Source organism: Dipodomys ordii, unplaced genomic scaffold (genome assembly GCF_000151885.1).
Source record: "Dipodomys ordii isolate 6190 unplaced genomic scaffold, Dord_2.0 Scaffold27, whole genome shotgun sequence".
Lineage (NCBI taxonomy): Eukaryota > Metazoa > Chordata > Mammalia > Rodentia > Heteromyidae > Dipodomys > Dipodomys ordii.
Window position 1 is genome coordinate 16,694,877 of NW_012267243.1, and position 15,089 is coordinate 16,709,965.

The 15,089-nt window shown below is 41.0% G+C and overlaps 1 protein-coding gene across 2 annotated transcripts in view; it reads right to left on the reverse strand.

Moving 5' to 3' along the window:
- The window catches only part of F5 (coagulation factor V (proaccelerin, labile factor)), a 64,350-nt gene that overhangs the window by 30,143 nt on the left and 19,118 nt on the right, over positions 1–15,089 (reverse strand). Inside the window, exons 4-11 of one of the 2 annotated variants that reach the window (XM_013015738.1) lie at positions 13,771–13,983; positions 12,458–12,601; positions 9,367–9,588; positions 7,922–8,087; positions 5,448–5,616; positions 2,670–2,763; positions 2,103–2,311; positions 963–1,113 (exon numbers count right to left, since the gene is read on the reverse strand). In XM_013015738.1, coding sequence (XP_012871192.1) covers positions 963–1,113; positions 2,103–2,311; positions 2,670–2,763; positions 5,448–5,616; positions 7,922–8,087; positions 9,367–9,588; positions 12,458–12,601; positions 13,771–13,983 — 1,368 coding nt within the window. Of the gene's footprint in view, positions 1–962; positions 1,114–2,102; positions 2,312–2,669; positions 2,764–5,447; positions 5,617–7,917; positions 8,088–9,366; positions 9,589–12,457; positions 12,602–13,770; positions 13,984–15,089 lie in introns of those variants that run through there. The other variant, XM_013015739.1, reaches the window with a different exon arrangement.

Here is a 15,089-nt window from a genome sequence, read left to right on the forward strand (position 1 = left end):
ATACTCTTGCTTGGCTTTTTCTCTTACAGCTGGTGCTCTGCTACAGGAACCACATCTGTAGTTCTGGCTTTTTGCTGGAGACAAACTCTTGAGTTTTTCTGCCTAGGCTAACTTCAAACCTCGATTTTCCAATCTCAGTCTCCTGAGTAGCTAGGATTACAGGAGTGAGCTCCAGGCACCCAGCTCTTTATTGTTCAATGTAACTCCCAGAAACATTTTACGTATGTAGCTAGTATGTAATTTCTGAAGCACAGTTCTGTCTCTAGAGCTATGACAGATTGACTGCAGAAATGAAATTATGCAAAGAAAGCTGAGAGTAGCTGGCTCCCTGTTTGTCATGGCAACCTATCATTTCTGAAGATCTCCAAATTATCAGTCATCTGACATTACGTGGACAGATAGTGGAGAAACAATCCTCATAGGTATGAAAAGGGATGAAGGTCACTCACTTCTGACTCAGGAGCAATAGACGGTATCCTGGCTGTTGGGAGAGAAATTTGCTTCTAGATTCGTTAGTGAAATTTCTCTTTGACTTCCTGTTGACTTTGGAACGGAAGGAAGTGCCTGCATTCTGACTCAGGGAATTCCTTCTGCTCTGAGCTTCTTTCTGTTTAACACCTTTTCCTACATTGACTTTCCAAGACTTTTGAGTACCCAGACTCACTCTGCTTTAGTTTGGATTACATATCTTGTTTCTGCCCCGGTCTTGAGTGAATAGTATTCACCCTGGTTAAGTCTAAACTCTCCAGTGCACTGATCAAGGGTATAACACGTTCTGTACCCAGCCCTTCCCTACATCCATTGAAAGTAAGAGATGAAGCTTCAAAGTTAATAAGCACTGGTTGTTTTTAATTTTACTCGGGAATTTCACCAACAAGTCCTGAAATTGCCTCTGCCTATGGGCATAGCCACTCCAACCACAGGAGTGAAAATGTGATGGACAGCCATGGTCTCTAACTTACTGCTCATGATGTTTGACTGGTAAAACTTGGGATCATCACGTTTCACCTCATCAGGATTTTCACAAAATGTGTTGATGTTATCCTCAATATACCAGCTCTTGTTCTCATCAAACATGGCAAACACAGCCAGCTGCTCGATGTCTGCTGCCCTCTGGAGGAAGACAAGGCTGTGGTCAGTGGTTAATGCTCCCCCTAAGGACCAGTTACTAAACACTGGGTTCTCAGACACTGTACGGACACTGAAGCCATCATTCAGATGGTTTGTCAAAGCTAAGGCTAATATGCAAAGCAAACAGGTCAGAACAGAAAATTCAGACACTAACACATCCCCAAAGGCCAAAAATAATCCCATTTCACCACAATAACTGAAAATCTGTTCATCTCTGTAATTGAGCATCTTTCTGAATACATTCCAAGTAGTTGCAGAGGACATACAGAATGTTGTAACAGAAGATCCCTTTTGTCTCTTTTCTCTTGTATAAATCAGGATCTTAAAAATGTCCAGTTCTGATTTTTCTAGACGTATGTTTATTTTGTATGCTTTGAGGTAAAACTCTTTGATTATAACTTAGCCCAAGTGAGAATTTTAGGTTAATGATAACAGGACTATTTGATCTGCAGTGATGAAAAACTCAGATCAGGGTCTTGTTCCCATTCTTCGGGATGATTTAGTTTCACTGCAGATATGCCATTGTTTGGCTCCAACTTCACTAGAAGTCATCTTCAACTGCATCTGTTTTCTGGGAAATCTCCCCTATCTCTCTATCACCAGTCTCGGAAAGTCCCAAAGATCAATATAGAAATTTACATTATTAGCAGATGGTATCTCACAGAATTCCCCCAGACCACCCCGTTCTCAATTTTTGGCAGAAGTATTACTCATTTAAGAAAGGAAGAAATTGGGAGATATTAAATGATTTCCTCAACAAAGCCAACACACAGGGAGTTTTAATCTAAAGTTAACTACAGTATCACACTACAGACTTACATTCGGCACTGACTGTCACAACGAAACCAAAAAAGGGCCCAGTATTTGTTTTGGTTCTATAGATAGAAACACAATTTAACAAGGAGATTGGATCTGTTCCAGCCAGGAGAAATTCCCAGAATTTCTGAAAAGGTATGTCAAAGAGCAATTACCTGTATGCCCCGAATATCCAGGGATCTGCTCTTACAAATTAGAAGAAGCCCTATCAGCCCAGAGGCAATGTCCCTTGTCATATCTACGTCACTGTAGTACGGTCTTGTTAAGCACTGGGGATCATTTTCTGTGGGTTCATCAGACTCTAGGATATTCCATTTGTAAGTATAGGTTTCTCCAGGTTGAACAGCTCTGATCATGTGACTGCCTAAAAGTGAATACACTCAAAATTATTTTAACTTGAAAATTTATTACATGATGCAAAGTAAATATTTTAGCTCTCACTAGAACCAAATAATATCAGGAAAGAAATTTTCTTTTTACCTTAAACACTTGGAATTCTGGATAGCATGTAACTGTTTCAGTACTTCCTGCTAGAGGCAACTCTAACAGCAATAAAGAATTCCATAATTTGTGACCACAGACAGAATCCTGAAGTGAGACGTGCTTGTGACTTTTAGGCTATCTGTACATGTGTATTACTACTTATAACACAGGGCAAGGAGGGAAACAAAAGATACAGAAGCATCTCCAGGTCATATGTTTCTTTCAGAAGAGGCTCCCACCTGAGGTAGAGTGGGCTTCATCATCTTGATGAGAGAAGGTCACTCCATGAGGGTAAATGCTATATGCCCGGCTGGCCATATTTTTAAACGTGATCTGTAAAGTTAAATCAATGTTGTCATTTCAGGATTTAAAGTTTCTCATGAGAACCAATAGAAGATGCTAGCTTTGCATATTTACCTCGTGTGTGTGTGTGTGTGTGTGTGTGTGTGTGTGTGTGTGAATACACACAGTTATCTGAGCAGTAACTCCCTCCCATTACCTTGTGGTGGTAATACATATGATGGTGGAAAATTGAGCTGACCTTAAAGGACAGATTAGGAGTAATTACATTTTCTTCACATTGTATTACAACTCTTCAAGTTGGTCCTCATCTTTCTTCCCTACTTGGACCACATCTGTCTCCTCTCATCTCTAGACACTATTCCCTTCTGCCTGCCTGATGTTCTAGAACCACTCTTCCTGCAGGGCACAAAATCCACATCCTGCATTCCCAACAAAGGATTTTTGCACTTGAATCTAATATGCCTAAAAGAAAGAAGTGAGGTAAAGGGAAGCTTCATAGAAAAGAAGTGCTTTGTTCTTTCATTGGTGTGTGTGAGTGTGTGTGTGTGTGTGTGTGTGTGTGTGTGTATGCACGCATTGCACTGATAGTGAGGCTTGAGCTCAGGGTGCTGTCTCCTAGGTTTTTCCACTCAAGGCTGGTGCTCTACCACTTGAGCCACAGCTTACTTTGGGCTTTTTGCTGATTAATTGGATTTCAGTGACATAAGAGCTGGCTTTAAACTCTGATCCTCAGATCTCAGCCTGGGTAGTTAGAATTACAAGTGTGAGCCATTGGCACCTAGATCTTATATTGTTTTTGTTGTTGGTGGTGGTGGTCATGGGGCTTGAACTCGGCCTGGGCACTGTCCCTGAGCTTTTGTGCTCAAGGTTAGTGCTCTACCACTTACTTTGAGCCACAGCTCCACATTCAGTTTTCTGGCTGATAACTGGAGATAAGAGTCTCACAGACAGCAGGGCGCTGGTGGCTCACGCCTGTAATCCTAGCTACTCAGGAGGCTGAGATCTGAGGATTGTGGTTCAAAGCCAGCCCGGGCAGGAGAGACCATGAGACTCCTATCTCCAATAAACCACCAGAAAACCGGAAGTGGCGCTGAAGCTCAAGTGGTAGAGCGCTCGCCTTGAGCTGAAGAGCTGAGGGACAGGGCCCAGGCCTACAGTTCAAGCCCCACGGTCTACAAAAAAAAAAAAAAGTCTCACAGACTTTCAGGTCCAGGCTGGCTTTGAACTGTGATCCTCAAATGTCAGCCTTCTGAGTAGCTAGGATTACAGCTGTGAGCAACCAATGCCCAGTTCCTTATTGTGTTGTTTAATATACAAAATAGACTTTATCTGGGGACATGATTCACATAGGAATCTTTATTAGGTTCTTTAGTCTTCAAAAAACTCTTGATTGACTTCCCAAGGCTTTGACTCATCCTTAGTTTGTAGAAAATCAGCATTATCTTAAATTTTGCTCAAATTGTAACCTTCAGTTTTTGCTGGTCACTTATTACCTATGTTAGAGATGTGATATAAATCTCTAAGGAGAGTTGTCTAAGGCTAACTCCAAGCTTTTGATACATATCTAAATGTACCTTTATTAGAGACCAAATGAGATCCAGGCATCTAGACCACATTAAAGAATAGTTGTTGCTGTTGTTGTTTAGTCAGTTGTGGGGCTTGAACTCTGGGCCTGGGCTCTAGTCCCTCAGCTCTTCAGTTCAAGGCGAGCACTCTGCCACTTGAGCCTTAGCTCGACTTCCAGTGGATATTGGAGATAAGACTCTCATAGACTTTCCTGTCAAGGCTGGCTTTGAACCATGATCCTCAGATCTCAGCCTCCTGAGCAGCTAGGATTACAGGTGTGAGCCACTGGTGCCCAGCTAAAGAATTGCTTTTAATTCAGTTGTGTTTACTGTTGTGTACCCTGCACCTATGAAAAGCATTAAGAAGCTGTTTGACTTTTAGGTTCTGTAACAGCTGTACGAAGTTTGGGAAGGATGTCCTCCTCTGAACCTAACAGCACCCTCGCTTGAAGGCTCCATGGGAAAGTTCCTCTTAGGTTTTAGCCACAGGCAAATCGTGCTGTCTTTGTGAATTTGTGTATAAATCTTGTCCTAGTACATTCACTTTGCTATATATAGCTTGGGACAAAATCTGCAGTCAGCCTTATAATTATTCCTGAGTTTTAAAATTTTCGCTATCCTTAAGTAGTTGTACAAAGGAATTGCCATTTAACAAAGCAGTTTATGTCCCCCCTTTCAAGTGACATTTGTTTCTCCTACACCAGTACCAGCGCGTGAAGTCAGCCTACCCCACTTACTTCGCTTGCTTGTTTGGCCGATGCTCTACCACTTGAGCCAGGCCTCCATACCTCCATCTCAGGTTTTGGAGTCTCATGGACTTTTCTGCTTGGCTTGGCCTTGAACCAGGATCCTTCAGTTCTCACTTTCCTGAGTTTTTATGACTACAGTTGTGAACCACTGGTATTTGGCCTGATTTTCTCTGTCCCCAAGTTCTCTCTTTAATTAATTGATTCGTTTTTTTTTTCCTTTTTGATAATTTGTTGTGAGACCTTTGTGTTACGGAGCAGGCTATAAATAAAAGCAAGCACTAACTGAAATCTAAAAGCTACATTTGCAATTAAAATTACAGGAATACTTTGATTAAGTCTAAACACATAGCCATCTATTCTGTGGTATTTATTTAATTGGTTTTGTATTTCTATTACTTACTTTGAGTGTGTCTCTGACCTGGGCTCTGATAATTGGGCCCAAAATCCCATCTTCTTTTTTCTCTATGCGTTTGGTGAAGGTCTCATCTTGGTACTCTTTGTAAACCACTTTCTTATACTCTTTTCCAATTTGGTTTGAGAAATTATCCAAGTGTAGAGACCTATATTTTCTGAAAGTGAAATGAAATAATAGAACAACAATTTAACCAATTTTTAGAATGCGGAAACCTTTGCACTTAGCAGGGTTTTGGATTAGCTAAAATGCCTACTTCTCTAAAAATTAGTGTGCTTACAGGGTCCTCATATCTTCTGTCCTGTTGCAAAACTAAACATCTGAGTAAAAGATTGATTAAGTCCTAGATAAGTGATCAGAAACAGCTATTCACACTCCCTGCCACTCCCACTGGGGTAGCAGGCTTGGATAGCTCAGAGAAACAGGTTGAGAAAGGAGGTCACATTGGGAGTTGTTCTAAAACCTTCCCTGTCACTTGATCTATGATGGCCTTACTGGCTTCCCAAATATTTGAGTCTTCAGCAGCCCCGTCTGGCCGTTTTTACTCATTGATCTTTATTCATTAGAGTTTTGTGTGGTTGGGCTGTTCCTTTCACCAGCCACCCAAATCCTTTACCATCTTCTGTACCTCCTAGGATACATGGTTTGGGAGAAGAAACATGAATGCTGGCTCCCCTTATTGCCTTAGTTTGCAAAGGAGGAGCTGCGAGTAGCTGTTTTATGCATTTATTCTGTACAGTGAAAACATTGACTATTGCCAGAGTCTCAGATGCCCATTTCAGCTCTTTGCTACTTACATAATCATGGCCAAGTTCCTTTTTTTGCTCTTCTTTCCAGTTTAGTTCTTTAAGCTGATTTCAAGGTTATTATTGTTTTTTTATTACAGTGAGATTAAAATCTCTCATATCTAATATTGCTTTTTTGCCTGTCCTGAATTTCCTCAACAATTTTCATTTCATGTGTATCATTTCAAAATCTTGTGTAATGCATACAAAGACCCAAAAATAAGCAAATATAAATATTGTATTTATACAGAAGGTACCTAGTTATATAGTCCATAATAAACTTGATTGATTTATTCATTTTTGGGTGACGGTCCTGGGGTTGAACTCAGCTTCAGGTTTGCTAGGTGGGCGTTCTACCACTAAGCAGAGCTCTCAGCCCTATTTGCACCTTTTTTTTTTTTTTTTGGTAACTTGTGGGGCTTGAACTCAGGGCCTGGGCACTGAGCTTTCTTGCTCAAGGCTAGTGCTCTACTACTTGAGCCACAGTGCCACTTTTAGTTTTCTGGTGGCCTTTACTGCCAGGTCTGGCTTTGAATTGAGATCCTCAGATCTCAGCCTTCTGAGTAGCTAAGATTCAGGACTGAGACCCCTGCTCCGGCTTTACACTCCTTATTTTGCACTGGTTATAGGACCTCACTACCTGCTCTGGGGTTTTTCTTACACCTGTCCATCTTCCTCCTATCATAGCTCAGAGGACAGGTATGTACCACAGGCCCAGCTCTTTTCTGTTGAGAAGTATCTCAGAATTTTTTCTCCAGGCTGACCTGGACTTGTCACCCACTCAATCTCAGCCTTCTGCACAACTGGAATCACAAGTAAGCCATTCTACGCAGCTATTTGTTAAGATAGATTTGGCCCAGCCTCAGACCTCAACTTAACCTATCCGAACTTGCCAAGCAGCTAGGCTTATAGGCATAAGCCACATGTTTCCAGCTTTACATCTTGCTTTTTAAGTTTAACAGTATGTCTTGGAGAATTTTTATGTTAGTATATAAAGAATATTTATATGCTTCTTTTAGAAAAATGATAGCCCATTGTATGAACATGTCATTGTTTATTGGTTTCCTACTGATAGACATTTGTGTTTGTTTCTAATAATTTGCTCTAGCCTAGTGTGGATGCCCTGTACATGACATTATTTCACCTGAGGAAAATGGTCATTTCAGTATACACTTCCTAGTTATCCTCTAGAAAGGATGCAGCAATGTGCTCGGCCACCAGAGGGTGTGCTAGTGCTTCTTTTCCATAGCCTTATCAGCAGATCGTGCCTTCTTCATGTGGGTCTAATAGGCACTGGAGTAGTATTCAGTGAGTGTAAGTTGTGTTTCTGTTATTATGAATGGACTTGAGTATTTTCTGAAATGTTTAAGAACCATGGGAACTCCCAAAGTTCTTACTCTCTTGGACACATTCCCTCATCTGTAAGAAAATAGAAGCAGTGGCTTATGTGTAGAATTGGCATGAAGCCCTTAGAATGGATCTAATACAATGGTTAGCAACAAGTGGTAGCTACCATTTTTTACTGGTATTATTAGACTAATTTCAAGATTGATTAAGTTAGGAAGTCTGGATGGGAACCAATTGACAGCCGTCCACACAGGACCTTTCACATTCCTCCCAGGACCCTGTGGACATGTCTCAGTGTTTCGCACAGTGATAGGAAGCCCAATGACTCACTTGTCCATATTGGCTGGGATGACAGGTGCATAGTTCCAGATGACTTCCTCGGCAGCAATGAAGTATTCCCACCTCCTAATGTGCCGTCTCTGGTCTCGTGTTAGTTTCTTTGGAGTCCTGGTTTTCTTTAGGCAGTCTTTAATATCAACATAAACTTGCATCCCAGCTGAGTTAGGATATAAAGGCAGTAGAACAATTTGAGAGAAGCAATTGTTGTTAATCAAAGTGCGTATTTCTGAAATCAATTTGTAGAAGATGTAAGTAGTCACACTAAAAGCAATAGTCAGGCAACTCTAGAATGTTTGGTGTAGGGATTTGGAAGAGGGGGCAAGAATAAACTAGGGTTGGGGGAAAGGGTTAAAAGTTGGGAAATTTCCCTTTGATTCTTTTGGAGGACAAAGATTTCTTTTAGTTTCCAGACTCTTAGGGCTAGGAGTATAACTGAGTGGTTAAGTGTGTCCTTAGCACACACAGATGGCCCTGCTCCCAGCACCACAAAACAAAAGAAGACAAATAAAAACAAAAAGTTCAAGAAAACACTATAATTTAGATCTTATTCAACTTTTTCTTATTTCTCTGTATAAAACGAAGACAATAATAGCATGTGCTTAATGGAAAGGTCATTAAAAATTAAATAACAATCCATAACAGCACTCTCCTCAATGTTAGTTTTATTTTTAATATTATTAGGAACTCTATCTTACACAGATATAGTAGCAATATCATTGCTCCAGATATAATTTTGATTGGTTAGTGTAAAAAGAAGACAAAATGATCCATGAAATGTTTTATCCACGTGTTTACACACATTACTTTGGCAGCAGTATGTTTTCCTACAATAATATCATTTACTTTGATTTTAGTTTCTGTAAACACAAATGCTTCACTCAATAGTGCTAAAGGAAAAATGTGTACCACTTAGGTGTTTAGCTCCTGTGGTATCACAGAGCCTTGGGGGTTGATTTTCCTGCTTGAATTCACTGATGTTCTAAAGTCTACCCTACAGCTGTTAGGATATTCTTATGACAGATGCAGTACAAATTGAATTCCTTTCTGTGTCAGGCTTTATGCTCAGCTCATTGTAAAAAAAAAATCACCTTGTGTTTAAGCTTTTGCATTCCCAGTAACTTGGTGCTCCTAAAAATGTGTAGATGTTTGCCTTATTTGATCTAACTTCTAGGTCTTTCCTTCAGCTACATGTGAAATACTTTCAAGAGAGAATACTTCCGTGTGTGCATTTGTTTCCTTCCTCTTTCTTCTTTTGAGGAAGTAGAGACCTCTTCAGCTTTTGCATCACTTAAAAAAAAACACAACACCTCCATTTCCTTCATTTCTAACCAACGGTTATAATCTAAAGGCAAGGGTCTACATGGTGTTGTTAGGAATCTCGACAGGTGTATCTGGCGTGGGGCAAGGTGGTGCTCGTGCCTGGGAGGGTTTCTTGCCTTGGAAATGCGTTGGAATGAGAGAAGATATGATCCACTTCCCCTCCGGGCTCACAGTCATGTTTGCAGTTGTGGACGTGGCGCTGAGCAGGGTGATGGCTGAGACCTTGTGATGGTTCTGCTCCAGGACCTGGCCGTTGAAATGAATGGAGAACAGCTCTGGCCCCGAGCTCATTCCAATCAGATGCCAGCTGATGTGGTCATGGGCACAAACCGTTATATCTGAGGTGGAGGGCGCGGGAAGGAGAGAAATGATCACAAAATAGGCGTTCAGTTAAGTCTCCTATAATCACAAATTCACTCACCAACTCTATCTGCGGTGCTTGCTCTGCAATGGGCATTGTGTAAAGTTCTGAGGAAACATGCTCCAGTCAGGGCTCCTGTCCCACAGAAGCATGCATCTGAATGACGGGCAACCCGTCGCTCACAACTCATTGCAGGAAGTGGCATTTTGAAGGCAATTATAGACTCCATAGATGGAGAACCTTAGTTCAAAATCCTAAGGATTGCTAAGTGACTATCTCAAGGAAGGAATTAAGCATGCAACTATCTCATGGAGGGAACTAAGTAGGTGAGCAACTAGCCTGGTTGCTATCCAGAATTGAGGTTTTCCTGGGACATAGGGCTTTTAGTATAAGAACTGGTAAAGTCTCAGAAAACGTGGTAGTTGATCACACCAGTCTGGTTTCAGTGGGAGGGTCTGGAGACCCCCCCCCCCCACTAAAAGAAATGATTCTAAGGAATGAATCCTCCTGCCTGGATAAAAGCAAAGCTCTGCCTTAGGGGGGAAAGGTGAGAAGGGTCTGTGACAGTTTTTGTTGCTTTTTTATCTGCTTTGATTGTTCTAATGAAAAGATAAGAATTGCTCTGTGTTGCTTCGTCTTTGTAAATTGCAGTGGACATGCCTCATTATGCTGGCCACTGAGAGCGTTTCACGGATGAGTAGTAAGAACTGAGGGAAAAGTCTTCATTTGCTTCCACAGTGACTGGGGAAATGCTCATTTGTTCTGTGGGAGATTTTTAATCCTGGCTTCTATCTGTGGCTTGGGTTTTAAATTTCAGACTCTGAATCACTAGACAGTTAACTAGGGAGTTGAGGATCAGTCTCTTACCGATAGAGGGGCTGATCCTTTTTTGGAGATCATTGTGAGAAGTATGGCTGGTATCATTGATGAGAACAGGAAGCTACAAGGGTCACTAAGATGTATCGTTCTCACAAATTGACACATTGAACTGAAACCCCTACTTAATGATGATAATAATTCCTCTTTTTAAAGAATCTGGAAGGGCAGAGTACTGGTAGCTAATACCTATAATCCTAGCCACTCTGGACGCTGAGATCTGAGGATCATGGACCAGAGCAGTCAGGAAAGTCCATGATACTCATCTCCAATTAATCATAGAAGTTAGGCTGTGGTTCAAGTGGTAGAGTGCTCACCTTGATCAAAAGAAGTTCTGGGACAGTGTCCAGGCCCAGAGTTCAAACTCCAGGGCCAGAAAAAAAAAAAAAAAGAAAAGCTAGATGGTAGCTAGAAGGTATGCTTTAGTAAGAGCATTAATGTACCCCAAGGAAATGTTCATATTGAATCTAACACTGAACACAGATACATAACATTTATCACATTTATTCGATGTATCCTGCTCCATAAGAGGGACTTTTATTGACAGTAAGCATGCTAGCAATGATAGTTCCCTTCCCTTCTTCCTTTACCCTCAGTTATTTCTTTTCAGCTATCAATTTATCATCTTTCTGCTCTGATGAAGAAGTCATTTTAATTTTTGTTCACATGGGTTCCTCTTTTGGCTATATACATTTACATAGACTATTCTGCCTGGAAACAGATAATTCACAGATGACACTACTGAGACTATTCAGTGCTCAGGGTTAGATAAAGATGAAGAAGTGAATGAAGTATGAATTCATATCTCCCAAGGCAAGGTTAATCAAGTCTCAAGTTGGTAAGTCCTGACTTTAGATCTTAGATCTAATACCCAGAGTCATATAAGTGTATTTTAAATAGTCCAAATGGCAGATAAAGTCAAATAAAATAGAAAATAAGTTAAAAAGTAGTACCTAGACCTTACCTCTTGGTGATTTTTGTTTTTCAGTTCACGAAGCCATTTATGATATTCAGGCATACAGAAGGACCTCTTTACCTGTGTAGTATTTCATGATACAGGAAATAAGGCCATTGTTTCCCAGGCTAGTTACCATATACCCTGGATCTTTAGTTCTAAGTCAGTTTTGCCAGACGGAAGCATACGTGGTCTAGGTGGGAGATATGGTTTGGACATGGATCGCGGTTTATGTGCTGGAGGCTAACTGGATGGCACTTACATCATTGGAGGTTCTGCCATTAGAAGGAATTAGTGTAGCTATTCAGGGTTCATGTTAGTTCTCATGAAAGGGAGTTGTAAACCTGGGCCAACTCTGTAGAGGACCTCTCCTGCCTGTGACCATTCTTCTTTCTTCCGTGCCAGGTTTTGACACAGTCAGGGAGTCTCTCACCAGTGGATAAACTGATGGAGCTGCCCAGTCTTGGGCTTTCAGCTTCTGGAAAGACCTAGCTTTAGGTATTTTGTTATTGTAGACAACAGACTAACAGAGGAATTTGGGGTGCTTTCCCTCTCTTCTCAGAAGAGCCTTATATAGATGGCAAAACACTCTATATAGCACTGAATAATACTCATCTATTGATTTTTGAAAAATATTAATAGTATATTTGAATGATCTTCATTGCAAGTGCTTTAATTTCATTCCTGATGGTCATTTCTGCTGGGGAGTGGCCTTTAACTGCCAGGCAGCAGGGAGCACCGGCCCACTGGTACCTTTGGGGTCTTCTAGGGGGTAGAAGCCAAGGTGAAACTTCCCCAGATACTGACATCTAAGAAGGATACATACTCTTTCTCTTAGCTAGCTTTCAATTTATCTGTTGCCCTTCCTGGTTAAAAGAAAAGGTGACAAAATCTTGAGAATCAGTGCCTTGGACTGCATTACTTTCTGATTAGGAGTTGAAAAACAGCCAACTTCCCTGTGTCTCGAGGGAAACAAGGGAGCCGATGTGTCCGTGAGTCATGGCTCATGTGTTACCTGGCATTGTCCCGTTCACATAGCCATTGACGGTGTACATTAGGGATGATGACTGGCTCCAGCTTTTGCTTTCATCAAAGACAGCAAACAGCAGCACATACTGCTTGTCAAACATCTTCTGAGTCCCATCCTCAGTCAGGGTACCTGGAAAGAAGATCTGTGTTTTCAATAGCACCTCAAATTATAGACTGTCATTAACTTTGCTTGGTAAGCAAAGAATGTAGGGCAAGAGACAAATCAGAAGTTTATCATGTAATAACATCTGTCTTGCCATAATGCATACTTTGGCACCATATAGACTTGGGAAACAGGTTTATGTCGAGTCTCTGTACCAGCATCCAATTCTTCCGGTCTTGCTAGGCTAATACATACGTATTCTGTATGTATATACATACACATACATGTATAAAATGGTAATATGTATACATATTATACATAATATGTTCAGGCAACAACAGTGTCACACTGCAAGCTTAATGCAATTTTCTCATTTGTATATGAAGTAGAGCACTACAGAATTGGCTTTGATCGGGATTACTCCATTCTCATAAGGAAAAAATATGTTGCCAATAGTAAAAATGGAAGAGCCTTTTACAAGTGTAGAGTTTTCCAGTCCCATCACAGTAACTTCTAAATAACTAGGAAAATGAAAAATATACTTTTGTGATGAAGAAACTAATTGGGGAATGTATGTGGGTATGATCTGTGCATATGTGTAGACCGCGAGTACATCACATTATTTTTTATATCAGTTCATTTGGTTCTTGTTTTAATGGAAGATGAGTTGAATTCAACTTGGATTAAAAGGAAATCTAAGACTCGATCCTAAGACACTTCATTAGTACTTCCCATCTAAAGTAGTCAGCTTGATTCTAAGAAAGGAAGCTGGAGTTTCCTTTTGTTCACAAACCCAATTACCAACCCAAAGCTCCACGATGTTAGATATATTAGCCAAAGGCCTCTCAGGAGTCCCTTGACAGAGTATAGAAGGTACCCACCCTCCTAAAGACACTGTCCCTGAGGTTAGTGGTACAGAGCATGGAAACATGCCATCGGAGTACACTCTCAAACAGCATCTTACTCAAAGAGAAGCGCCCATCACCGAGCTGAGGGAAGAATTAGAAGAAAGAGGGAGTCACCGCTTTACAAAATGCCAAGGGTTTTTCCTCTTTGTAAAACAATGGTCTGACAAAGGCACACATCTCCCTCTGCCTGGTGCGGAGCTTCCGCTTTGGGGTAGAGCTCCCTCCCACCACAACATCTGCGTGGTTTCTGAATCTTTTTTAAGTCATTGTTGTTGCTGCTGCTCTTACCTTTCTTACATATGAGCAGAGGTCCGATCAGCCCTGAGTTGAAGTCCCGCGTCAGGTCTCCATAGGAGTAGTAGATGTGTGTCAGGCAGGGAGGGTCGTCCTGGGTGGGCCCGCTGTCCTCGCTGATGGCCCACTGATAGATATACTCGTGGCCCGGGGCCACCGCGTCATCCATCCTCTCCTCAGGGAACGTGTGGTCAGGGTAAGAAGCACCTGAAGAAACAGTAGCCATGAAGAGAACACATGCCTTATAATTTGGGAAGATTCACATGCATCCAATTTTCTGCCCACATACTGATAAAGGCTTTGACACCAGGGCGATCTGAGGAATAACTGTTACCAGTTAACTACTTAATTATTAGCAACTGTTTAAATATAATCAGACTGCAGTCACATTTCATCAGCGAATCAACTTTAGAATATAAGAATTATATTTTTCCCCTATGGCCTCTGAGAAGGCACTTTATACCTATATCATCATTATTTGCAGTTAAATATTTCTTAGGTTGTGTAAGTGACTTTTCCTCCTGAAGTATAACTATTTGCATTCTGCTTACTTTGGTTGCTAAAGTGTGAGGCTCAAGGTAAGATTCTGAGTGCATTCTTCCTAGAATCTCTGATGCCTTCTCAGTACATGGAATAGAACAGGGTATGCGTGGTGAGGACCATGGAGCATGTGCACAGAGGTAATGCTTGCACATGTTAACTGGCATCCTATTTAAGATTCTAGGAGCTAAGACCAAGATCATCAAATCATTGCTCATGCTCATCATTGTTAGTCTTTATTAGTATTAAAGTGGACTAGGTGCCAACTTTGAAAGTCTGGAGATATGTAAAAGTGGGATGTTGAGGTTTGGGAAGAAAGAATTCAAGAGGAAGGAAGGAAGGAAGGAAGGAAGGAAGGAAGGAAGGAAGGAAAGGAGGAAGGAGGGAGGGAAGGGACAGACATAGGAAGAGCACTTGCTTTCTTTCTCGCTAGCTGGGGTGTGGGTTTCTTTCTAGGTAGCTAGGAGTTTGGCTTAAAATGGTAAAGTACCTGTCTAGAAACTTGAGACCCTAAGTTCAAACTTCAGTGCCCCCCCAATTGTTTTAAATTAAAAAAAAACTAGAGATTTGTCATTGTAAATGCAAACTCTTGCATAAAACTGTGTTGGACTGGAGTCTTCTGTGTGCTTGCTTTCTGATGAACTGTTGATGCTATTTTCATCAATTATCCACCTGGCTGCTATAGATATCCAAGTCTTCAACCCTTTTGTTAAGTATAAAGCTTAACATTAAATGTTTTTGTGTCTTTCTTCTTTAAAAAAAAAAAAGACAGT